We start from the raw sequence: 25,522 nt of genomic DNA, 5'->3' as shown, positions 1-25,522 counted from the left end.
AGCATGAGTAAGTTTTTGGTGATTTAATATCAACTTTTATTGCAGGTGAAAAACCACATGTGGATTTTTGTGAATGCCTTAATTGAAAACCCAACCTTTGATTCTCAGACGAAAGAAAACATGACTTTACAAGTCAAGAACTTTGGATCAACATGCCAATTAAGTGAAAAATTCATCAAAGCTGTGAGTACTTAGAGGGAAATAAAAAATAGAGGCAGCTTGCTTTATTTTCCATTGCCCTTCTCAGCTCTGCAGAAACAAAGATTCCTCCTACATGTTTTTTTACTCTGCAAAGGAAATTTAAAAAACAGCTTTACCTCAATGGTCTTACCAGCGCCTTATTTACCATGTATATGCCTTTATTCCCCCATTTCACATCACCATCCCGTTTAGATCACTTCTGAATTCAGCCCATCTAACTACTTAAACAAGCACTGAATGCTTAAAGTTGCTCTCAGTCACACATCCAAAACTCAGTTTGCTCCATACCCTCTGGCCTCCATACAAAGAACTCCCCCACCCAAAAAAAACCAAAACTTTCCTATATTAGTAAAAGGCCCCAACCAACCACTGGGTTGCATAAACAAGAAAGCTGGGAGCCTTCTCTTTAGCCCCTCCTCTCTAATCCAACCAATAAGAAGCATCTTTTGGATCTGTCAGTAGCCTCCCACTATCATTTCTTAATAGGTTCTTAATGTTCATACAGTTTCAGCCCTTTCTTTGCAATGCTCTTAAATAATCTTTTTTTGTGTGTTAAAGCACACATTTTTGTCTTCAGTCTCTTTTGGAAGTCTTTCAGTGGCTTCCACCCTTAGAAAAAGTCCAAATTCTTTAATTTGGCCTAAAAGACCCTGCCATCTCCAATCTCTTCTCTGGCACTTTTTCCTGTTATGCAGTCTTCACTCTTACTGGCTTTAAATTACTGAAAAGCATAGTCTCTGCCTCCTTAGAATTTTTTCATATGCTTATCCGTCACCAGAAATGCTTTTCATCTGGCTAACTATTTCAGGTCTTAATGTCATTTCCTCAGGAAAAAAAGCCTTTACTTTCTAGCTTTCTCCCCAACTAAGTTTGTTCCAATATAACACTGGACATACATTATTATATGTAGCACATTTTTCACTTATCCATAATATTCATCACACTCGTGATTTCTCATTTTATTTCTGTGTTGTCTTCCTTGTATATTAAACATCATGAGAACAAGGATCATATCTAATTTGTTTTAACCACTAGATCTCCAACATGTAGCTCAGTGTCTGGCACAATATAAGTATGTAGTCAGTAAATATTTATCAAATGAATGAGCCCAAAGGAACCAGCTTCCTCAGTAGTGATAACCTGAGACAGGAAGATGTACCACCCTCTATCCAAAAATTATTTTTCTACCTCTTCAATCTTTGAATTATTTTTATGGGATCCTATTGGTATTCTAGATTTCTGACAGAACTCTTCTTCCCTAACATGAATCTTCTTGTTTTCAGGCAATTGGCTGTGGTATTGTAGAAAGCATATTAAACTGGGTGAAGTTCAAGGCTCAAGCCCAGTTAAACAAGAAGTGTTCAGCTGTAAAACATAACAGAATCAAGGGAATTCCCAAACTTGATGATGCCAATGATGCAGGTACACGTTTACTAATGTTACCAAACTTTAAATCTTGTAGTTCAGTTGTTTTATTCATTAACAGGATACGATGGCTTTTTTTTTTCCTTGCCAGTTAATATCAAGGGAGTATTTTCACTTTGTTAAAAATCAATGGATTACCTGTATTAACATTTAGGTCATTTCCAGTTTGGGGTTGTTAAAAATAATGTTAGGATGATTATTTTGGGGTATAAAACAAGAATGTTTACATATTGATCTATAGGGGAGGAAAACGTTTTCCTCAACCCTCTTAGGTCCCTGAAAATCAAACTGACAAAGACAGATTAACAGGAGAAAAGGCATGCAAATTTATTTAATATAAGTTTTACATGACACAGGAGGAAATGAAGCCCCCAAAAAATGGTTAAGCCTGAGTGTATTCATGCTAGGTTTGATGAAGAGTGGAAAGTCATGGAAAAATACGATAAGCAAAGAGTATGAACTCAGTGTAGTAAACTTGGGGAGTCTCAATGAGGCCTGTTCGTTCAAATTCTCTGAGTCCCACAATCTTGAAGATAAGAATGTTCCTTTCCTCTGGGTATACAGAGAGCACCTCTCACATGAAGATCTTATGACCTGCTTTAAGGGAGAAGGTTGAGCGGGGAGGTCAGATCTTGCTTCTACCACTTTCTCAAATTCCTTCAAGCTTAAAATATTCAATATACTAAGGTGCCATATTTTGGGGTAGCATCTTCTGAACCCCATCATTAAGAATTTAAATATGATCAAATGAATGTTCAGCAACGGTATAAATATCATGAGAAATTAGCCTAAGAAACTGTTTTTTTTTTTTAAATTTACTATGAACTTTAGCAAAAATATATATTATTAGCTCCATTTTACTCCTAAGCCAATTTGTTATGAATTGTAAACTATTTGAGTTTTATCACGAAGCCACCAACAGCAAGTCTGAGTTAATACTTGAGACTGAACTAAATGTGTCAATATTAATTTGTGTATTTTTATTTTAGGGGGCCGAAACTCCACTGAGTGTACACTTATCTTGACTGAGGGAGACTCAGCTAAAACTTTGGCTGTTTCAGGCCTTGGTGTGGTTGGGAGAGACAAATATGGGGTTTTCCCTCTTAGAGGAAAAATACTCAATGTTCGAGAAGCTTCTCTTAAACAGGTAGAATATAAAACTATCTTTAGACTTTTTTATAATGCAGGACTTTATGCTTTTGTTTTATTCTCTCATCGGGCATGTTGAATTATATTTTGGATAGCTTGTTATTTTAAGAAATTGGGTACATTATAGCATGTCTTAACAGATCTTTCTGAATTAACTAAAGTATGGGCTAATAATAACTCAAAATATTGGCGTTCAAGAAAATCAAAGCAACATATACTATTGCATTTCTTTGTTCTTTTCAAATTTATAAACTACTTTTTTTTGGTATATGTCCATTTCAGATAATGGAAAATGCTGAAATTAACAATATCATCAAGATTGTGGGTCTTCAGTACAAGAAAAACTATGAAGATGAAGATTCATTGAAGACTCTTCGTTATGGGAAGATAATGATTATGACAGATCAGGTCAGATTTGCCTTTCAGACATTTTAGATTGTTGCAGTAAATTAAACATGTCTTGTGTTGCTTTCCTGCCATGAAAGGAAATTACTTAACTTGGAGGTTTAGTCATTATCTCTAATCAACATCTAATCAGATATTATGCTTATTTCATATGTATATTACAATACAGTTTAAGAGTCTGGATGTGAATAGCCTTTGAATATTTAAATAGCCTACTTTTTTTAATCCCCATGGAAAACATTTTGAGAAATTACCCGTCTGTCAATCATAATTTTTTTAGTTTCTAACAATTCTTTTGTGTTGGCTTTCCAAATATTTCTAGGACCAAGACGGTTCTCATATCAAAGGCTTGCTGATTAATTTTATCCATCACAACTGGCCCTCTCTTCTGCGACATCGTTTTCTGGAGGAATTTATCACTCCCATTGTAAAGGTATATTAACTTCTAAGACACCATGATGAACATTTCAAAGCCCTACCTCTCACCCCTTGAGACACACATAACCCCAGTGATATATGGTGATACACGGGGCCATGACAGTGTGTTCTTTACCACAGGTGTCTAAAAACAAGCAAGAAATCTCATTCTATAGTCTCCCTGAATTTGAAGAATGGAAGAGTTCTACACCAAATCATAAAAAATGGAAAGTCAAGTATTACAAAGGTTTGTAATGAAACCCATAAAGAATTTCTCATTTTGTTATATACCATTGTACTAAATTATATGGAGTAACTTGGTATTCTTGGTTGTATAGGTTTGGGCACCAGCACATCGAAAGAAGCTAAAGAGTACTTTGCAGATATGAAAAGACATCGTATCCAATTCAAATATTCTGGTCCTGAAGATGATGCTGCAATCAGCCTGGTGAGTTTGAGTGTATTTCATATGTACATTCTAGTTTTATATAAGTCACTGTTTTAGCTAGTCAACTGAAACATTTAAATTTTTATATAATGTTTTATAGACTAGAATGTTTTTAGTGAGGATTTCCCAGAGACCAGATATTTTAGGAAACTGAGTTTTTATTGTTTATTTAGTTTTTATACAAGACATATTTTGGAACCTATTAGTACCAGTGACATTTTTTTCATCTTCTCATTTGTAGGCCTTTAGCAAGAAACAGACAGATGATCGAAAGGAATGGTTAACTCATTTCATGGAGGATAGAAGACAACGGAAGTTACTTGGCCTTCCTGAGGTAAAAATTTTAAATTATCCCGCAAAATGTACTATTTACTGATCTTTTAGGATCAATATAGCAAATTTAACTTTCTGAGTAGTTATTTCAGTAAGTAATATAATAATCAGTAACTATAAATATTCTTATTTAGATGCTGCATAAATGTATTGGCCCTAAAAAAAAATTAGAGGCAATGCACTTTTTTTCTAATTGTATAGCAATTAAATTTCTTTCTTTTTTTAAATTTCATTAGATTTATTGGAGTGACATTGGTTAATAAGATTATCTAAGTTTCAAGTGTATAATTCTATAATACATCATCTGTATATTACATTGTGTGTTCACCATCCAAAGTTAAGGCTCTTTCTGTCACCATATATTTGCCCTCCTTTACCCTCTTCTACCTGCTTTATCTTTAAAACATATAAAATACTTCAGCATAATTCTATATTTTTGAGGGACTTAAGAATTATCATAGAAAATACTGCTGAGAGGTTTCTTTGTTTTATTATTTTAAAGTAGATCATGTAATACTCTCTTTGGTCCCTCAGGATTACTTGTATGGGCAAGCTACCAAATATCTGACATACAATGACTTCATAAACAAGGAACTTATCCTGTTCTCAAATTCTGACAATGAGAGATCTATCCCATCTATGGTGGATGGTGAGTTCCAATTTGTTAGTCTGTTTTTAACATAACATAGAAATCAATGCTCAGAAATGGTTAAATTAAGGATACTAATATTTGCACTTCTTTCATTTTGAAGGTTTGAAACCAGGTCAGAGAAAGGTTTTGTTTACATGTTTCAAACGGAATGACAAGCGAGAGGTGAAGGTTGCCCAGTTAGCTGGGTCAGTGGCTGAGATGTCCTCTTATCATCATGGTGAGGTAAACACACAATCTGTAATGTTTCCAGAAAGCACTGTAGCAGAAATACCTGCAAAATCATTCTCCAAACATTTGGTGAGGATATAAGCTGGCACATCCGTAGAACAATCTGGTGAAAATCAATCAGACTAGAAATGTGCTTACACTTCTACCTAATAGATTTATTTCTAAAAATAATATTCCTATAAGGATAATCATAAGTCTGCAAGGATCTATGTTTAAAGATATTTAGTGATGTTTATTATAACTTTGTGATGCTAAAATTTAGACATCAAAAATGTCCATTGATTGGAAAATTGTTATAAATTTTTACGTGTTGAATTAGTGATATAACTGAAGTAACGTACATACTAACATTTGAAGAATGTCCATGTTCTATCGTCAGGTGGGAGGAAAAAAGAGGCAGAACAATACTTAAAGCAAAATGTCCAGAAGGATGTGCTCCAAATTATTGACTTTGTTTATCCCTGGCAAATGGAAAGGGGATCTTTTCAATTTTTTTATCCCTGGAAATTGGAAAGGGCAACTTTCTAATTTTTTTATGTATGTCTGAATTGTTTGACTTTACATAAACATATATTCCTTTTCAATTTTGTGATTAAATTGCTTTTTTGCATTCATTATGTTTTAAAGAACTGAATTGCCTATAAGTTTCTACAACCTTAAATGTAATGATTGTTTTGCGTGTTTCTTTCAAGTAAAATATAGTGGGTACTCAGTAAATATTCACACATCAAACATTTGTTGAATATTTATCACGTACCCGGTATATAAAGATAAATGTTTCTCACCTTTCAGGTATTACCATGTTTTAACTAAGAGGGCCAACACACACACACACACACACACACACACACAAGTGTAGAGTAAAGTTATACATGCTAGAGTAGAAATGAGCGAAGTGTTGTAACTCAAAGTAGGAAATATTTCATTCTGCTATGGGTGAAGAGAGGAGCTCTGCCTTCATGGATTCAATTGAAATTATTGGAAGGCAAGAGCCCTGAACTTGGAGCCAAAAGCCTTGGGTTAAGGTACTACATCTACCATATATTTATCTAAGAAAAGTCAATAAACATCTATACCTCATAAAACCTTACAGGCTTATATTATAGTAAGGCTTAGTCATAATAATGGGTATTCTTAAAAGCCTACAGATCAGATTAACAAATTTTTTCCCTTCCCAGATGTCACTAATGATGACCATTATCAATTTGGCTCAGAATTTTGTGGGTAGCAATAACCTGAACCTCTTGCAGCCCATTGGTCAGTTTGGTACCAGGCTGCACGGTGGCAAGGATTCTGCTAGTCCTCGTTACATCTTCACAATGCTCAGGTGGGTATGCTTTCAATTTCTAATGAATTGCCATTTCCAATTTTGAAATAATGTGAGATTTAGTTGACCAAAAATATAAAAATTCAATTAATCAGAAAATGTACTTTTGATGCAGATGCTTAGAGTATTAATTTCTTTTAAAACTAGCTCATTAAAGCTTAATTATACTACTTTCTGCAATAAGCAGAAAGTCAAAATTCTATTTTAGTTTGATAACCACAGCCTTTGTATTCCCTTAGAAGTATTGTTTCCTTGCCAAGCTATAAATGTTTTTACTTCCATTTCTTATATTTTCTTCTCTTCACGTAGAGAGTAGTTCTCAACCAGGGTAAATTTTGGCCCCCCAAGAGATATGTAGCAATGTCCAGAGACATTTTTAATTGTCATGACTAGAGGAGCCATGCTACTGCCATCTAGTGGGCAGCAGCCAGGGATACTACACTGCAGAGATAAGCACCCTGCAATACACAGGACAGCCCCCCACAACAAAGAATTATCTGACCTCAAATGTCAATAGTGCCGACGTTGAGAAACCCTGCTGCCTAATTTGGATCAGAGTAAAGAAGAGTTTGATTCTTCCTAAATACCACAGTTGAAATCTTCCTTTACAAATCTCTGTTAAGTACATTATGATGAATGGTGAATTTTCAGCTGTCATCTTATTCAACCTTTCGGTAGCACTGGATATAGTTAATCACTCTATCCTCCTTAAACTCTTCTTTTTTTATTTGGCCTCTAAGACACCAAACTGTTGGTTCTCCTCCTTATTAGTCTTTGCTGGGTCCTTCTCATCTTCCCAACTTCTAAATACTGGCCTACCTCAAAGCTCCTTCATCACATCTCTTTCCACTAGCTACAGTCACTTCCCATCCATGGAGGACGCCCCATCCACCCAGTCTCAACTTCAGCCCTGAAACTCTTATGTCTGATTGTCCTCGCAACATTTACCATGTGGATGTCTCATCAGTATCTCAAATATAAATCCAAGACAAAATCTTTAATCTTCCTGTCTCAGTATATGGAATGCCATCCTTCTAATTCTCAGGCTAAAAACCTTGAAGTCACCCTTGACTCCTTTTCTCACACTTGTGTTCAATTCATCAGCAAATCCTATGGGCTCTGCATTGGAAAAATACTAACCCACCCCATTCATCCAAACAATTGTAATATGGTATACCATTCTTATGGCAGCCAATTAATTATTTTAAAAATAGGTCACTGGTTCAGAACCTTCCAACTGCTTCATTTAGAGTAAAATCTAAAGTCCTATTTTAGCTAACCAGACCCTACATGATCTTTGCACCTACTCCCCATCTTTTGATTCCATCTCATCTCATCTCATCTCTGCTCCAAACACCTGGCCTCTTTGGCTGTACACTCCCTCTTCAGGGTCTTTTACTGGTCCCTCTACTTGCAGCTCTCATTCTCCAGATAACCTCATGGCTCGTTCTCTCAGTTTATTTCATGCTCAAATGTTATACTAGCAGAAAGTACCTACCATTCCTTAGCACCCCTTCAGTCACTCTTACCTACTTTATTTTTCTTCTTAGCTTTTATCCCACTACCTGACAAAATGTATGTTCATTGTCTAGCTCCCTGTACCAGAACGTGAGCTCCTTACAGGCTGAGACTTAATGTCTGCAGTGCCTGGCACATAGAAAGTGCTCCATAAATATTTATGTTAAGTGCATATTAGTCAGCAAGTAAAGCCAATGTATAGATATGAGATAACGCATGTCCTTTTCATGAAAGTTTAATATCAATGCCATGGTTTTTATAAAATAACATCCTTTGATTGTTTTCTTTAGCTCTTTGACCCGGTTGTTATTTCCACCACAAGATGATCACACATTAAAGTTCTTATATGATGATAACCAACGTGTGGAGCCTGAATGGTACATTCCTATTATACCCATGGTGCTGATAAATGGCGCTGAAGGAATCGGTACTGGGTGGTCCTGCAAAATCCCCAACTATGATATCCGTGAAATTGTGAATAATATCAGGCGTTTGATGGATGGAGAAGAACCTTTGCCGATGGTAACTATTTTGTGTGTATTAGGAACAGTAGTTTTCCCCTGGTTTCAGTTCAATAGACTATATGGTTAAAGAGGACACAATTTATTTCATACTTAAACATTAGATTTGTCATTTAATGCTGTTGCGATTTCTGGTTTTAGTGTCACATTTAAAATATGTTTATATTCTTTTTAAAATACCAATTTAGCTTCCAAATTACAAGAACTTCAAGGGTACTATTGAAGAGCTGGCTGCAAATCAATATGTGATTAGTGGTGAAGTGGCTATTCTTAATTCCACAACCATTGAAATCTCAGAGCTTCCCATCAGAACATGGACCCAGGTAAGTAACTGGATTTCTTCTTTGATTTTTGTGATCAGGGGAAACTTTTTGTACTGCTTGTTAAATATTCAGGAGCCTATGTTTTGGAAACTCACAAAAGGATTGTTTATTTCTTTAGACATATAAAGAACAAGTTCTAGAACCCATGTTGAATGGCACTGAGAAGACACCTCCTCTCATAACAGATTATAGGGAATACCATACAGATACTACTGTGAAGTTTGTTGTGAAGATGACTGAAGAAAAACTGGCACAGGCTGAGAGGGTGGGACTACACAAAGTCTTCAAACTCCAAACTAGTCTCACATGCAACTCGATGGTATGTCTTGTTTTATGAGACATAACATGTTTCCATTTATATTAAGATTAATATAAATTTTAAAAGAAAATCATAGACTACTTTTATATTTTCGAAGAATAAAATCATTTCTCTAAAACCATTAAAGTTTAGCTAATTTATCTATTCTTGACCCTAATCTTGTTTTTTCTTTTCCAGGTGCTTTTTGACCATGTAGGCTGTTTAAAGAAATATGACACAGTGTTGGATATTCTAAGAGACTTCTTTGAACTCAGGCTTAAATACTATGGATTAAGAAAAGAATGGCTTCTAGGAATAATTGGTGCTGAATCTGCTAAATTGAACAATCAGGCTCGCTTTATCTTAGAGAAAATAGATGGCAAAATAATCATTGGTATGTTTTTGAAATAACTGCCTGTACTAAAACTACAATCATGCCAAACTTCCTTTAAACATTTCTGAAGAGAGTAATGGTGGGGAGGGAGGGAAAAATCCATTTAGTTCAGCTGGCTACTTATGAGCATTTCTTTGAAATACTTAATTAGGCATTTTTAGTTTGAAAGACAGCTTTTCCTAGATTGAGCATCTTGAGAAATCAAGATTTAGTTGACATTTGGACAGAATAGAGAGAAGAGGTTCCTGAGAAGAGATAATAAGTATGACAGGGGGGGAAAAAAAGGCTGGAAGTGAGATTATAAATGGCTTCTATTATAAGTAAATTGTGTATTTAAGCCTGAAAGATTCATGTCTTGGGGAATTTTTTCTCTTTTAAGACATTCTAGAAGCAAAGTCAAAGTTTAACCGAGAAGAAAACAGTTTTGACTAAAACTTGGGGTCTGAGGAAGGCTAAAAGAAATAGCTCAGTTCTGGCCCGCGCTAATTAGGAAAGCTTGATAACTCATGCTACTAGGTTATAATAGCAAGTTCCAAAACATGACAACACGAATTCCTGGTGATCACAAGATAATTTTCAAATGGTACACAAAAATGTTTCACTTAATAGCTACATGTTCAATTTCATCAATATTTGACCCCTTAGTTTCACAGATATTGCTTAAGGCAAGACTAAAATGAGTAATTTTGGACATAACTCAAAGGAAAACAAAAAGTAAGGGTTGCATTGACTACTGTAGACATTGGAGGAGAGGTACTATAGAAAAGAAATGAAAACAACATGAAGAAATCAGTGTTTAGGTAGTGGCACTAACTTGCCCGATGAAATGTTGAAATAAAAAAAAAAGACAGGGAAGTAGAGACCAGAAATAAAGGTTTTGATTGTCTTTTGTTCTTATAAGAATTATGATTAGATCACAACGTCATGATTTGACTGCCCCCTTGTGGTAATTTACACTTGTCAGTGGTTTAGGGAGAATACTTAACTATGGTTGACCCTAGAACAAATTGGGTTTGAATTGTGCAGGTCCACGTATACACAGATCCTTTTCGATAAACATAAAATTTTTCGGAGATTTGCAACAATTCGAAAAAACTCACAGCCAAGCTTATGATTTTCTTAATCTTTTCTCAAGCTTTATTATAAGAATAAAGTGTATAACACATTTAACATACAAAATATGTGTTAATCAACTATTTATGTTACTGGTGAGGCTTCCAGTCAAGAGTAGGCTATTAGTAGTTAAGTTTTGGGGGAGTCAAGTTACATGTGCCAACCCCCTGTGCTGTTCAAGCGTCAACTGTATATATCAGGATGTACAAATTTATGCAAGACAAAGATAGCTTAATATCTAGTTTTAATCTTTTGAATTAATATGGTAAAACCTTATCCCTTTCCTAAAGTATTGCTTAAAACCATTATCTCTGTTTTCATTTTTTAAATAGAAAATAAGCCTAAGAAAGAATTAATTAAGGTTTTGATTCAGCGGGGATATGATTCGGATCCTGTGAAGGCTTGGAAAGAAGCCCAGCAAAAGGTAATTTCTTGGTTAGCATTTTTCTACATTATTAAAGACTGAAAAATCCAGTTTCTGGGCCGGCCGAGTGGCGCGTTGGTTAAGAGCTGGCTTGGGACGCCAGAGGGCTCCGGTTTGGATCCCACATATGAGGGCCAGTGACACTGCCCTCCACAGCTAAGATGCTGACCAACAGCTCAACCTGGAGCTGGGCTGCCGTGTCGCCGGCGACAGCAGGTGGGTTGCCATGGGCTACCGTGTGTAGCCAGCAGCCAGCGTGAGCGGCCGTCCAGAAGCCGGCGACTGATCTGCCTCGCCCAGGAAGAGCGCAATGATGGTGCCAACTTGGGCCAGTGAAGCAACGTCCTCCACAACCAGACTGAAGAACAAAAAGGATAGCAACTTGTCTGTTCCCCTTCCCCCAATTCCCCAATTAAAAAAATAAAGAAAGAAAGAATCCAGTTTCTATGTTTCCCATTTCCTATTAAAGCTACATGTTAATTCCTCCTTTAGGTTCCAGATGAAGAAGAAAATGGAGAGAGTGACAATGAAAAGGAAACTGAGAAAAGCGACTCTGTAACTGGACCAACGTTCAACTACCTTCTTGATATGCCTCTCTGGTATCTCACCAAGGAAAAGAAGGATGAACTGTGTAGACTAAGAAATGAAAAAGTGAGTTATTGGTAGATGGTACATGTTGCTTAGTTATGTTCTAATGGTGAAAGTAAAAACTTGTGTGCTTCATGAAAATGCTGTCTATATAAACTAACTCTTAATTTTCTGACTGTCTTATGAAGGAGCAAGAGCTAGAAATATTAAAGAAAAAGAGTCCATCAGATTTGTGGAAAGAAGACTTGGCTGCTTTTATTGAAGAGCTGGAGGTGTGTAGTTTATAATGCCCATGTTAGAATTTTTATTAATGAAATAACATAGTCCAGCAATATACCTGTTTGTCAAAAAAATTCACAATTGGCAATAGAAAGAATATAAGCGGCATAAGAAGTATTCCAAGATAACACGTATAAGAATAGATTGTTTTAAAAAATAGTTAGAATAAAGTAAATTATGCCAAGAAATATACCGCCTAGATGTTTTTGGACAAAGAGAGGAAAGGGCAGGAGTTTATCTTTGACCTATTGGAGCTAAAAAGCTAAAGAGAATTTAAATGTAGAAGTCCCCAAGTCATCCTAAAAGGACAAAGACAGCTTGCCTTCAGGGCTAGCCAGTCAGTAACTGTAGAAGATCCTTTGTTACGTAAATCTCATTAACATGGTTTTCCAAAATTATTTTAACATAAAAAGCATTTTAGAAATTAAACTAAAAGGCAAACATATTATTGCACTTTAGTATGGTGTCCAACTTGAATCAGTTGACTGGATAAATGTACATTAGTGGAATCACACCCTTTTGAGTTTACAAAGGTGTGTATATGTACATATGTAGATATTTTATCCTTAACCCAGTTTCCCCTTTTTATCCTCAGAAGTTAAGTGGACGAATCAAGAGTAGCACCCAATCTTCTGTCTCTAAACTTTTCCATGTGTGTCTTAATTATATCTTTACTATTGTGGTGGCATACTTAGTCATGGAACAGGTTATCACAAATTTTATCTTACGATGTAACTAATTGAAATCAGTTTAACAGTTGTCTTTCTATTCTATCCCTATAAAGTAACAAAGATGTTTTAATGTCTTTGTTAGGTTATAAATTTGCTTTCTTCTATTCCTTTTGTAGGCTGTTGAAGCCAAGGAAAAACAAGATGAACAAATGGGACCCCCTGGGAAAGGGGGGAAAGGAAAGGGGAAAAAAACACAAACGGCTGAAGTTTTGCCTTCTCCAAGTGGAAAAAGAGTCATCCCCCAAATTACCATAGAGATGAAAACAGGGGCAGAAAAGAAAATTAAAAGGAAAATTAAGGTAATACCTTTGAAAACATTACACATAAAACATTTTAAGCATATTTTCACATAAAAGTGAACTAATTATATTATAAATTTTCTAATTCCATAGTTTGGAATTTATCCTATATCTAATCATAACATTCCTTTCTTATGAGCCTGATTTTTTTTTAATGTTCAAGTATTGTGAAAAAGTCATACCTATACCTTTATTCAGAGCTCTTAACTAGAACTCTAAGAAGAAAATCACTCTTTGACCAGATATGTATTTGTATGTTTGACCTTACAGTAGTCCAAATAATGTTGGTAGAACTTGACCATTTTCATCTTGCTATCTTTTAGAATGAAAATACTGAAGGAACCTCTCAAGAGAATGATATGGAACCAGAAGGCCTAAAACAAAAATTAGAGAAGAAACTGAAACGAGAACCAGGTAATAAAATATTTTAAGGAAAATGGTATAGAGTTGAGATAAAATTATGTTTATTACCTAGTGCATTTCACATAGATATTCAATAAGTTCTTACTGAATAACATAAAGGAGAGCTATAGTAAGTGGTCTTTTGTGGCTGGCCTCTTTCACTTACTGTATTTTCTAGGCTCATCCTTGGGTCGTCGGGAAAGTCATGACGCATTTTTGCATTGAAAAACATAGAAAAATACGTCATGAGTTTCCCAATGACCCAATAATAACGTGTACCAATAATGCATTCTTTTTTTTTATCACCAAATATTATTTCACTGTAGAGCTATACCACATTTTATTATTTGTTCATCAATTAATAGGTATTTGGGTTGTTTCCACTTCTTGGCTATCATGAATAATGCTGCTATGAACATTCGTGTACAACTTTTTATGTGAACTTATGTTTTCATTTCTCTTGGGTAGATACCTAGGAGTGGAATTCCTGGGTCATATGATTTTTCTGTTGTTTGACCTTTTGAGGAAATGCCTGACTGCTTTCCAGAGCAGCTGCACCATTTTACATTTTCACCAGCAATATATGAGGGTTCCAATTTCTCTGCATCCTTGCCAACACCTGTTGTCTTTTTTTTTTTCGTTTTAGCCATCGTAGTGGTTATAAAGTAGTATCTCATTGTGGTTTGTGTTTGCTTTTTTCTCTTAGCTAATGATGTCGAGTGCCTTTTCATGTGCTTATTGGCCATTTGTACTTCTTTAGAAAAATGTCTTCAGATCCTTTGCCCACTTTTTGATTGGGTTGTCTTTTTATAGTTTAGTTAGTTGTAAGAGTTCTTTATATATTTTAGGTGCCAGTCCCTTATCAGATATATGATTCTCAAATATTTTCTGCCATTCTATGGATTGTCTTTTCATTTTCTTGATGATGTCCTTTGAAGCACAAGTTTTTAATTTTGATGAAGTCTAATTATCTGGTTTTTATTCTTTTGTTGCTAGTACTTTTGATATCATATCTACTCTCTTGCCAAATCCAAGGTCATGAAAATTGACCCTTATGTTTTCTTCTGAGAGTTTTAGTTTCAGCTCTTACATTCAGATTTAATTTTTGAATTAATTTTTGTATATGGCATAAAGGAGGAGTCCAACTTCATTCTTTTGCATGTAGATATCCAGTTGTCCCAGGACCATATATTGAAAAATTTCTTCCCCCACTGAACTATCTTTGCCCTTGTTGATAATCAAATGACCATAAATATTAAGGCTTATTTATGGATTCTCAACTCTATTCCATTGATTGATCTCTGTCTATCCTTTACTATCTACTTTTGATACATAATGTGTGCTCAGTTCTATGGGAATACAAAGATGAATAAAACAAATGGGAATACATTAGTATTAAAAACAAGTAATAAAAGTATGTTGTGTGTGCCATGCAGTGCAAAATTATATACAAGTTTTGGCCTTATAACGCAGCACACATTTTACTTTAAACCCAGGTAGCAATCATGGAGCATTTAAAACCAATGAGTCGGTTAAGTATTTTGAGCATTCACATTCCCATCACTGTCTCAAATATTGTGAGGGCACAAGAAGTGGGAGAGCATGGCATTTACCCTCAGGACATTTATCAAGAAAGAAAGTTAGGGCCAGCTGAGTGGCGTGTTGCTTAAGAGTTGGCTTGGGATGCCAACTCTGAGCAGCAGGGCCCCAGTTTGGATCCCACATAGGGGCCGGTGATGCTGTGCCCTCTTCAACTAAGATGGTGAACAACAGCTCCCCCTGGAGCTGGGCTGCTGTGAGTCATAGGCTGCAGTGGGGCTGGCCAGCAGCAGGCGTGAGCGGCCATCCAGAGGCCGGCGACCGATCTGCCTCACCCGGGAAGAGCGCAATGATAATACCAACATGGGCCAGTGAAGCACCGTCCTCCACAACTAGACTGAAAAACAAAAGGACAGCAACTTGTCTGTTCCCCTCCCCAATTCCCCAATAAAAGAAAAACGAAAGTTAAAGCACTATTCCTAGCCATTGTAAGAGTATAGAGAAAGATAAGAGCAGTGTGGGTACATGTAGATTATAGAGGCTTTGTGAAAGAGGTGAAACTTGGGGTTAGCATCACAAAGATTAGGTAAAATCTAGACATTCTAGATTGGGAGAAGAAAATGGGCATATAATATGTATGGGACAATGAGAAGCCCACCCCACCCCAACAGAGAGGGGAGTTTTTATATTGGAAAATAATAAAACATAGTTAAACCAGATTATGGAGAGCTAGAAAACCAGGTTGTTGAAGGATCGGTAAGATTAGATTCAACTAGGGAATGTGAAATTGATAGGCATACTGATAAAAATATGAAGAAAGGACTATATCAGAATAAGGAGACTGCCCTTGTAATCTTTGTGGACCAAGATGAAGGGAATAAGAAGCAAAGGATGGGTATGAGAGACTTGGGGAAAAGAATTAACAAGACTTAGAAACTTTAAACCGCCTCATTCAGCCATTAAATGCCCCTCTAGTTTTGGTCTTAGCCATTCTTTTCGCTGTGAATTGTTTCCTTTGCCTTGACGTCAGCAATAACCTTCTGTTGAGCTCTGTGTACCTGTTCTTGCCCCTTTCTGATCTCCACTCTTCAACCTGAGAGAGCTTTTTAAAAGGCAAATCGGGTCATATTGGTTCCATGTTTAAAACAAAATCCTTAACAAGACCAGCCACTTTCCCCCTAACTTCTACTCTCTAGTCATTTGGATTTTTTTCCGTTTCCTAAGTGTGCTGTTTTCTTGCATGCTATTTCCTGAGCTGGAATGTTTCATCACCCACTTCCCTTCAACTGGTTAACTCTTATTTAAGCTTCAGATCTCAGCTCAAGCATCCCTTTCTTGGAGAAGCCTCATATTTATATGCATAAGTATAGACACCTCATACCCTACAAAAACACACTGTGTTTATTTATGGGAGTAGGTGACCAAGCTATAAGCTACATGCTACACAAGAACAGGGACTGCGGCTATTTCTGTTCACCATTGTATTCCCAGTACTAGCACAGAGCTCACAATATTTGAAGGATGAATGATAGGTGGAGAAAAGTGAGTCCTAAGAATATGTAAAGGTGGTTAATGCCTATCTACCTTCTAGGTACCAAGACAAAAAAACAAACTACATTGTCATTTAAGCCAATCAAAAAAGGAAAGCAGAGAAACCCTTGGTCTGATTCAGAGTCAGATGTGAGCAGTTATGAAAATGATTTTGATGTCCCTCCACGAGAAACAGAGCCACGGAGAACAGCAAGTAAGAAAAACTGAAGAACATGTAGACACTGAAAGATTTGAATGGCTGATATATTTCAGGGCACTTAATCCCAGAAATGGTTATACCATAGAGCAGTAATTATATTAATTTTTTTAAAAACTAAAGCATCTTTTAGGAGATTAAACTGAAGCTTAAATCTTCATGAAATGTTATATCTGTGGATTAAATATTTCTCCTATTACCCTCTTGATTCTTATATATGTTTTTAATAGGAAAAACCAAAGTCATAGTGGATTTGGATTCAGATGAAGATTTCTCAGATTTTGATAAAGAAACTCAAGACGAAGATTTTGTCCCATCGGATGCTAGTTCAATTAAGACCAAAACTTCTCCAAAGTAAGTATCTTCTCTAATGTGGATTTTATTGTGATTGGTTTTAATAGCTAATGATATAGTCTTTGTTGTTTGACACATTGAGAGTTTGTTGTCAGGATGTGATTGTTTTTATTCTAGACATCCTAACAAAGGACAGACGGTACAGAAGAAAGCCACATCAGGTATGCATTGAAGTATAAATAGTGAGGCCTCTGCTTTGCTGGGGTGCTCAGGTCCAGCTGGGTTCTAATCTGGATTACATGAGCCAATAAAATAAATGTGGGTTCTTGTTAGCATTACATTGATGTTGTTCATTAGGTTTAGTTTTGCACATAAATAGGTTCTACGTTTAATACACTAAAATTAATCATATGCTTGCCAGGTAATGTGCTAAGTGCTGGAGAGACAAAAAACAACTTCTTGCTAATGAAGAATCCAGAAATTAGAACAAAGTTGTAAGAGTGCTTTAAATATTCCTGAAAAGTCAGTCTTAGTGTTTAAAGAAGAATTCATGGGAGGGACAAAGCAGTAAATGGATTTTCATGTGTTGCTTATATGTACTATTTTCCTTTTCATTTGAAGCAATTGACCTTGATGCTGATGATGCCAAGGATGACGTTCCACTTTCTCCAAGCTCTTCTGCTGCTGATTTCCCAGCTGAAACTGAAATTATAAACCCTGTTTCAAAGAAAAATGTGGCAGTGAAGAAGAGGGCGGCAAAAGGTGAACCTAAATCTTGGAGATGGGTTAATACTGGGATTACTAACTGGCTGTCACAAATCGATTTCAATTTTTTTATTCCCAAAATTTACTGTTGATATTGAAATTAGACCTTTTCTAAATGAAAGTGAATCTTTAGATCTTTATAGTCAAAATTGGTGATCAAAAGGTTTAAAATCAGCACGTTTCTCAAAATGGCAGGCATTTGTATCTAGCTCATTTCTGTGACAGAGATAGGATTTATAAACAGTTGCAAATGTTTAAGGTGAAACATATACTTATAAACCCGAGCTGAGCAGCCACTGAGCTGCCAACAGGTAGCAGGATGGCTCAGCTTAAAAAAAAACAAACATATACTTATAAAAAAATTGGATGCTTAAGAATATTTTTATTCTCTAATATATTTTCCGCTCAATTAGGTTGTCTTTTCCTGTTAAATATAAGCAGTCAACAGGTTGCTAAAGAAAGTTTACCTAAGAGCAGACATGATAAATGCCTGTGTTGACTTGCAGGTCAGTCTTCCACCTCCACTACAGGGGCCAAAAAGGGGGCTGCACCAAAAGGAACCAGAAAGGACCCAGGCTTGAATGCTGATGCCCCGCAGAAGCCTGATTCCCCCAAAGCCAAGAATCGCCGCAGAAGGAAGCCATCCACGTCTGATGATTCCGACTCTAATTTTGAGAAAATGATTTCTAAAGCAGCCGCACGCAAGGTGAGTTGATCTAATCAGGCCTCTCGCTATAGGTGTTTTGAAACATACAACCAGGCTTTGCTCTCAACAATTTGGCCCATTTTTAAGAAAATAAATTTAAATCCCAGAATCCATTAGCTTTTACTGTATTTGGTTTAGTTATAACAAAGTTACAAATGCCACTTAGTCAATGAGAGCATTGCCTTAGCTATTTCTTACTCATTAGAAGGTGGAAAACTTGAATTGTAGTCCATTGATATAGTTTTTACATTGAGATTGTGCTGTCAGGTTGACGTTGTGCAAATTACTTGGGCTTTTCTCTTTTAGAAAGCCAAGGGGGATAGTGATGACCTCCATCTGGACTTGGACTCTGCTGTGGCTCCTCGGGTAAAATCAGGACGGGCCAGGAAACCCATAAAGTACCTCGACGAATCAGATGAAGACGATCTGTTTTAAAAATGTGAGGTGGCTATTTTAAGTAATGGTCTTATTGAGCCCGAGACTGGTTTTAAACTTACCTGAATCTCTTAATTTCCTCCCCTTTGAATTTAGTTTAGGGAAAGTAGTTTTAATCTAGAACCATCAAAGTGAAGTGTGTAGAGAGAGAGCGCCCCAAGTCCCTTATCTTATTATAATATGCTCTAAATGGAGATCCATCTCATGGGCATTGTTTTTTCTCTGCTTTGTCTGTTTTCAGTCTGTTATTAACTTCTTCTTTGGACCCTAGAGATAATTGTGTGGTCACTTCAGCATAACGTAGTTTGTTTATGACCGTACATTAAGTTAACATTGGAGCACTTTGATATAAAAGTGTCTCCTGTGCCTCCTTTCCTACTTTCATAAATATGTGATAGAGCATGATTAATTCTGTTTTATTTTAGTTGTATAGGTGATTTTCTGTCAGACAGAACTTTATACTTCTAGTACAAATACTCTCCCACTCAAGCTTTTATGTGCTGAATTTTTATTCAAGCAATGAGAAATTGCACATATTCTTCACATCCTTTAGAATATCAGCAGAGGCTAAAGAAAAACACCCTTGCTGTGTCTATATAACTTCAACTCAGTCAAATGGGATGACGAAAATTAGACCATAAGTTATGTGACTAACTCTTGACTTGTCCCCTCTGGCTGCCTCTGAGTCTGAATTTCCCAAAGAACAAATTTCTAGGGAGCACTGGATTGAGAAGAGTGAGGACAACATTCACTCAAAGATCTTACATATTTTATCGATGCCATACTCCGCAGTGAGCTGTTATATTCATTTTGGGAAATCTCTAATTTTCAACTTGTAAACTTTTTAAAGATCTTTCTGCATTTTACATGTGTGTGTCTTGACTGGTGTTGTTAATGTTTTTGTAAATATTTACTATGTTTTTCTATTTAGCATAATTCCAACAATTTTGTACTTCAATAAAACATTCTAAACATTGCAGCTCACCATTGATTGCCCTTTTTCCCCCCTGCATTATACCCTTTTTCTTCCTCTAAAATATGTCCCTCTTCACTTCCTTTTTTTTGTAAGGGTTTAGATACCTTTTTTTTTCCACTTCCTTTTGAGAATATTCTGATCCTGTTCTAGTATGCCTGATAGCCCCTGGCTATAGTGATGGGTCTAACAGACCAGCACTATGACCTAATGGAGTCCAATCGGGTTTTTCCAGGGATTTTATACATGAGTTTTAAACTCTTCATCTCCTCCATACTCAAAGGCCTTGGCCCTACATCTGTAAAGTTTTAAATGTGCATGTCTTTTTTTTTAATGATTCACTATATTTTAACAACTATTTTGAAAACCTGGTCAACTACTTGATATCTGTAAAAAAAGATTAGGGCAACTGGCTAATCACTTAGAAAAAAAATGTTAGATAAATCCAACCCCTCCTCACATCTCACACCAAAGTTAAGTTCAAGTAGACTAAATATTTAAATGTCAAAAATAAAACTATTTCAAAAGGTACTAGAAGAAAAGTCCAGTTATGGAGAGAGATCCTAAACATATCCCCAAGAGTGCTGTTGACCAAAATATGGAAAAAGGAGCCCTTTCATCAGAATCTGGACAAAAAAGCCAAACTCTTTATCCCAGCAATTTTTATTTTAAGAAATTCTTAGGCTAGCCAAGTGGCTTATTGGTTAAAAGTTGGCTTGGGAGGCTAGCTCTAAGCAGCAGGGCCCTGGTTCGGATCCCACATGAGGGCCAGTGACATTGCTTTCTACAGCTAAGATGGTGAACAACTGCTCGACCTGGAGCTGGGCTGCTGTGAGTCGCCAGCAACGGTGTAGGCTGCAGTGGGGCTGGCCGGCAGCAGGCGTGAGCTTTCATGAGCTGCCATGAACCGCTATGAGCGGATGTCCAATGGCCAGCGAGCGACTGCCTCACCCAGGAAGAGCGCAATGATAATACCAACATGGGCCAGTGAAGCGACATCCTCCACAACTAGACTGAAGAACAAAAGGACAGCAATTTGTTCCCCTTCGCTGATTCTCCAACGCTGTTCCCCTCTCCCAATTCGCCAATAAAATCTTTAAAAAAAAAAATTCTTACTTTAAGAAAGTTTAAGAGAAGAATCGAACATGTGCAAAAAGCTATGTAAACACACACAAATGCAAGTTCAAGTAACAGTAAATATCAATATCCTGCAAAATGCTACCATTGGAGGAAAGTGGACAAAGCGTATAAGGGATCACTATCATTTTTCACAAATACATGTAAATCTACAGTTATCTCCCCAGAAAGCCACATACAAAGATGCTTATTGAGGTTTCTATAATAATAACTTTGAAAGTAAATGTTCAACAAGAGACATTTGGTAAAACAATTACTTTAAATTTTGGTAGTGAGGGATACCAGGTACTCATTAGGAATGACCATGTATATTTATTGACAAGATTCAGGACATTGCTGAGTGAAGAAAGCAAGTTACAAATCAAAGGCGAAATTCCTGTCTGGTAAGCATGTATTTGTTTACAAAATAAATAGTGGGCGAAAAGCATGTAAACCCTCTTTAGAAAGAAAAACATCAGAAACATTTCTCTTTTAAAAGTAGAAGTTTGCTCCTGATCACTTAAGTACTTACTAAAAAGATGCTAAGTGAATACATTTCCTTGACTTCATTCCTTAAGCCATTGACATTCTAGGAGATAAAAATTCTAGTGTAATAAACTTGGTGGTTATACACATTTAGACCCTTTATATAGAAGGTAGTTATTTCCTACACGCAAAAAAATTGCTGAGATGAATAGATATCACATCAGTTGTAAATTACCAAAGCATGGCTACTGAGAAAATAAGGTTCAAAAATTGTATTAGTTGATAAATCATCCACTAGTCTGTCTAATAAGCCCTTTTGTTTTTTAAGATACATTGCATCCCATTGTAGTGCTGCAATGGAATTTTTTAAGTGCTTTCTGGCCATTTTCTGAAATCCAAACAAAATTTTTTGATTGATTCACTTTTTCTTCAAGAGTAATGGACACCTTGCCTGTCCAGTATCCCTTTCCTCAGTAATTCCACTTTGGGAAAATTAGTCTGAAGTCTGAAAAGCAAAAAGTTTCAGTCCAAAAGCACTCACTGAAGCATTATTTACACTGGTGAAAAAACGGAAGAGCACTGACATCCTGCATTAGAAGAATTGGTTAAGCTGGTACATCCTTGCTTACTATGCATTATAATAGATGTAAGGATGTACCAGTTTGTTTCCCCCAGAACATTTACTAGCACCAAAAAGTCATGTTGGGGAAAGACACAAAAGTATCCTGTATAATTTGTCAAAACTCATCGAATTTTATTATAAAATGGTGCAATTTACTGTGTAAGTTGTACTGCAATAAAGTAGGGAGGAAAGGCTAGACAGTATGAGGCTCAAATATAAACCAATGCTTCTCAAGCTTGTATTTACAAAACCCCTCAGAAATCTTGTGAAACTGCAGATCCTGACTCTAATTCCAGAGTGGGGCCAGAGTCTGCATTACTACCAAGTTCCCAAGTGATGTCACTGACGCTGGTTGGGGACCCTACTTGAAATAGCAAAGGTGGAAACTACATATCAGCAGCAGCAGCATGACCTGAGAGCTTGTTAGCAGTTCCAATTGTTGGGCCCACCCCATAGCTACTAACTTAACAGCCTTGTTTTAACAAGCTTTCCAGTTAATTCGGATGCACGCTCAAATATGAGAACCAATGCTCTATGCACTGAGGGCCTATTGCAAGTTACAGCAAAATGTCAGCTGCTTTTCTCTGGATAATGAGATTTGAGTGATTTTTGCTTTCTTTGCATTTTCCTATAGTTTACAAAAATAGTAAATGTTACACATCCTCTTTCAAAATGAAAATAACTTTATCTTTTTTTTTTCTGGTTATAAACGTAATATATAGTTCTAACGTGATGCTGCTTTTTCTCTTTCATTCACGTGCTGCACCCTTGCAGATCTGAGCAGGATGTCTGCAGGCCATGTGGAAAAACTCTGTGATGATTAATTGTATGTGTCAACATGACTGGGGTAAGGGATGCCCAGGTAGCTGGTAAAATATTATTTCTGAGTGTGTCTGTCCAGAAGAAATTAGCATTTGAATCAATAGGCTGAGGAAAGAAGATCACCGTCACCAATGGGATGGGCATCGTCCAGTCCATGGAGGACCCAAATAGAAAAAGGAGGAGGAAGGGAGAATTTGCTGTCTCTCAGCTGAAACATCTAGTCTGCCTTTGGGCATCGGTGCTCCTGGCTCTCAGGCCTTCATACTTGGACTGAATCACACCACCTACCATCCACCTCAAGTAAGGACTTGCTGTATATCCTATTGGTTCTGTTTTTCTGGAGAACCCTGACTAAGACAGACTTCAAGGTCCATTTTGTACCTAAAGAACCCAGGATGACCTAATAATAGATATGCTAGCCTCAGTTCTCAGTGCTGCAAATAAGCTCACTTGGAGTCCTTTTTTCTTAGGAATGATTCCCTTGATCATCTTTCATTAGAAAGGCTAACTTTTCCAATTGGGTCCTAAAGATATTAATAGAACACAGTCATACCCATCATAAGAGATCAATTTTGAATATGCTGTATCTTTGCTGGACCAGTTAAAACTTTCACAAAGAGCAGTTCCTGACTGGCACAGTGTTTGCTGTTGAAGGCATCAGACTCCCTTGTCACAGGGTGGCCCTTATTTCATCAGGCCATGTTCACGAGTGAACTAGTGACAGTAGACACCGTCACACCTAGGGGATGTTGGTGTCACTCCACTGCCTTAGACATAGAATAATTAATGCACACACAGTAACTTGGCAATAAGTGACAGCACTGTAGAACAGTTTTATGAAACATGCTTCCTACAAGTAGAAGGGATATTGCAACAATGTCAAAGATATTTAATAAAAAATAAGTGCAGAGCTGTTGGTGGGACTGCAGATTGGTGCAGCCACTATGGAAACCAGTATGGAGGTATCTCAAAAAACTGGAAATGGAATTACCTTATGACCCACCAATTCCACGCTTAGGTATTTATCCAGGAAAACCCAAGACACTAATTCAAAAAAATATATGCACCCCTATATTCATTGCAGCGCTATTTACAATAGCCAAGACTTGGAAACAACTGAAATGCCCATCGGTAGATGACTGGATTAAGAAACTATGGTACATTTACACAATGGAGTATTACTCAGCTATAAAGAAGAAGGAAATCGTACCATTTGCAACGATATGAATGGACCTAGAGAACATTATGCTAAGTGAAATCAGTCAGAGAAAGACAAATACCATATGATCTCACTTATATGTGGAATCTAAAGAACTGAATAAATGAGAAATGTAAACAGAAATAGTCTCAGAGACACAGAGGAAAAACTGATGGTTGCTAGTAGGGAGGGGGTGGGAATGAAGGAGAAGGGGAAGGGATGAGACAATATAAATTGGTAACTACAATATGGCCTCAGGGATAGAAAAGACAGTCTGGGGAATATAATCAATAATGTTGTAAATATTTGTTAGGGGGCCAGATGGACTCATGTCTTGTTAGGGAGACCACTTCATAGATGGTATAGAGGCCTGACCACCACACTATATCTGAAACTGATGTTAAATAATATTGTATGTCATTTCCACCTGAAACTAAAAATAGAATTAAAAAATATATATTGTATGTCAACTATAATTTTATATACATATAGTCACAGGATGTGGAGTATAGTGTGGGAATGGAGTCAATGGAACTGTAATAGATATGTATGATATCAGGGGTGGGAGGGCAGTGGATGGGGCATGAGGGGGTTGTCACTTTGTGAGGGGTGAAAAGGATAACTATTGCATTCTTATGTACACCTGAAACTAATAATAATAAATGATAACAATAATAATAAGTGCAGAGAATTGTTGCATTTTGCCTATCCAGTTGTGAGGAGTCAAAATGCTAAAAGGGGCCAGCCGAGTGGCACGTTGGTTAAGAGTTGGCTTGGGACACCAGCTCTGAGCAGCAGGGCCCCGGTTCAGATCCTACATGAGGGCCAGTGACACTGCCCTCTACAGTTAAGATGGTGAACAACAGCTGGACCTGTAGCGGGGCTGCCATGAGTCGCCGGCGACGGCATAGGCTGCAGTGGAGCTGCAGCAGGCTCCTGTAAGCTACCATGAGTGGCCAGCTGTTGGCGTGAGCTGCCAAGAGCCGCTGTGAGTGGCTGTCCAGTGGCCAGCGACCGATCTGCCTCACCCAGGAAGAGCATAATGATCATAATACCAACATGGGCCAGTAAAGTGACGTCCTCCACAACTAGACTGAAGAACAAAAGGACAGCAACTTGTCCATTCCCCTTCCCAGATTCCCCAATGCTGTCTCCTCCCCCAATTCCCCAATAAAATCTTTAATTAAAAAAAATAATAAAAATAAAATGCTAAACGATTGGTGGGCAGGGCTGGCGGAGTGGCGCATTGGTTAAGAGTTGGCTTGGGGTGCCAGCTCTGAGCAGCAGGGCCCCGGTTCAGATCCCACATGAGGGCCAGTGACACTGCCCTCTACAGCTAAGATG

At 37.0% G+C, this 25,522-nt stretch overlaps 1 protein-coding gene and 1 pseudogene across 1 annotated transcript in view; both read left to right on the top strand.

The window, feature by feature from the left end:
• The window catches only part of TOP2A (DNA topoisomerase II alpha), a 35,532-nt gene extending 15,592 nt beyond the window's left edge, over positions 1-19,940 (top strand). Inside the window, exons 10-35 of the mRNA XM_019638460.1 lie at positions 46-183; positions 1,485-1,623; positions 2,616-2,773; positions 3,058-3,183; positions 3,503-3,613; positions 3,739-3,844; positions 3,936-4,045; positions 4,287-4,379; positions 4,913-5,027; positions 5,131-5,252; positions 6,437-6,585; positions 8,394-8,625; positions 8,813-8,947; positions 9,066-9,266; positions 9,444-9,639; positions 11,085-11,176; positions 11,669-11,827; positions 11,953-12,036; positions 12,891-13,073; positions 13,397-13,487; positions 16,606-16,758; positions 16,992-17,115; positions 17,233-17,276; positions 17,677-17,817; positions 18,327-18,526; positions 18,833-19,940. Coding sequence (XP_019494005.1) covers positions 46-183; positions 1,485-1,623; positions 2,616-2,773; positions 3,058-3,183; positions 3,503-3,613; positions 3,739-3,844; positions 3,936-4,045; positions 4,287-4,379; positions 4,913-5,027; positions 5,131-5,252; positions 6,437-6,585; positions 8,394-8,625; positions 8,813-8,947; positions 9,066-9,266; positions 9,444-9,639; positions 11,085-11,176; positions 11,669-11,827; positions 11,953-12,036; positions 12,891-13,073; positions 13,397-13,487; positions 16,606-16,758; positions 16,992-17,115; positions 17,233-17,276; positions 17,677-17,817; positions 18,327-18,526; positions 18,833-18,961 — 3,531 coding nt within the window. The 3' untranslated portion in view covers positions 18,962-19,940. The remainder of the gene's footprint in view (positions 1-45; positions 184-1,484; positions 1,624-2,615; positions 2,774-3,057; positions 3,184-3,502; positions 3,614-3,738; positions 3,845-3,935; positions 4,046-4,286; positions 4,380-4,912; positions 5,028-5,130; positions 5,253-6,436; positions 6,586-8,393; positions 8,626-8,812; positions 8,948-9,065; positions 9,267-9,443; positions 9,640-11,084; positions 11,177-11,668; positions 11,828-11,952; positions 12,037-12,890; positions 13,074-13,396; positions 13,488-16,605; positions 16,759-16,991; positions 17,116-17,232; positions 17,277-17,676; positions 17,818-18,326; positions 18,527-18,832) is intronic.
• Positions 19,941-22,996: 3,056 nt separating this feature from the next.
• LOC109380700 (kelch repeat and BTB domain-containing protein 2-like) overlaps positions 22,997-25,522 on the top strand; it is a 4,552-nt pseudogene continuing 2,026 nt past the window's right edge.

This window comes from Hipposideros armiger, unplaced genomic scaffold, assembly GCF_001890085.2.
Source record: "Hipposideros armiger isolate ML-2016 unplaced genomic scaffold, ASM189008v1 scaffold_40, whole genome shotgun sequence".
NCBI lineage: Eukaryota > Metazoa > Chordata > Mammalia > Chiroptera > Hipposideridae > Hipposideros > Hipposideros armiger.
Note: the sequence above shows the minus strand (reverse complement) of the source record. Positions and strands in the feature narration are given on the sequence as shown.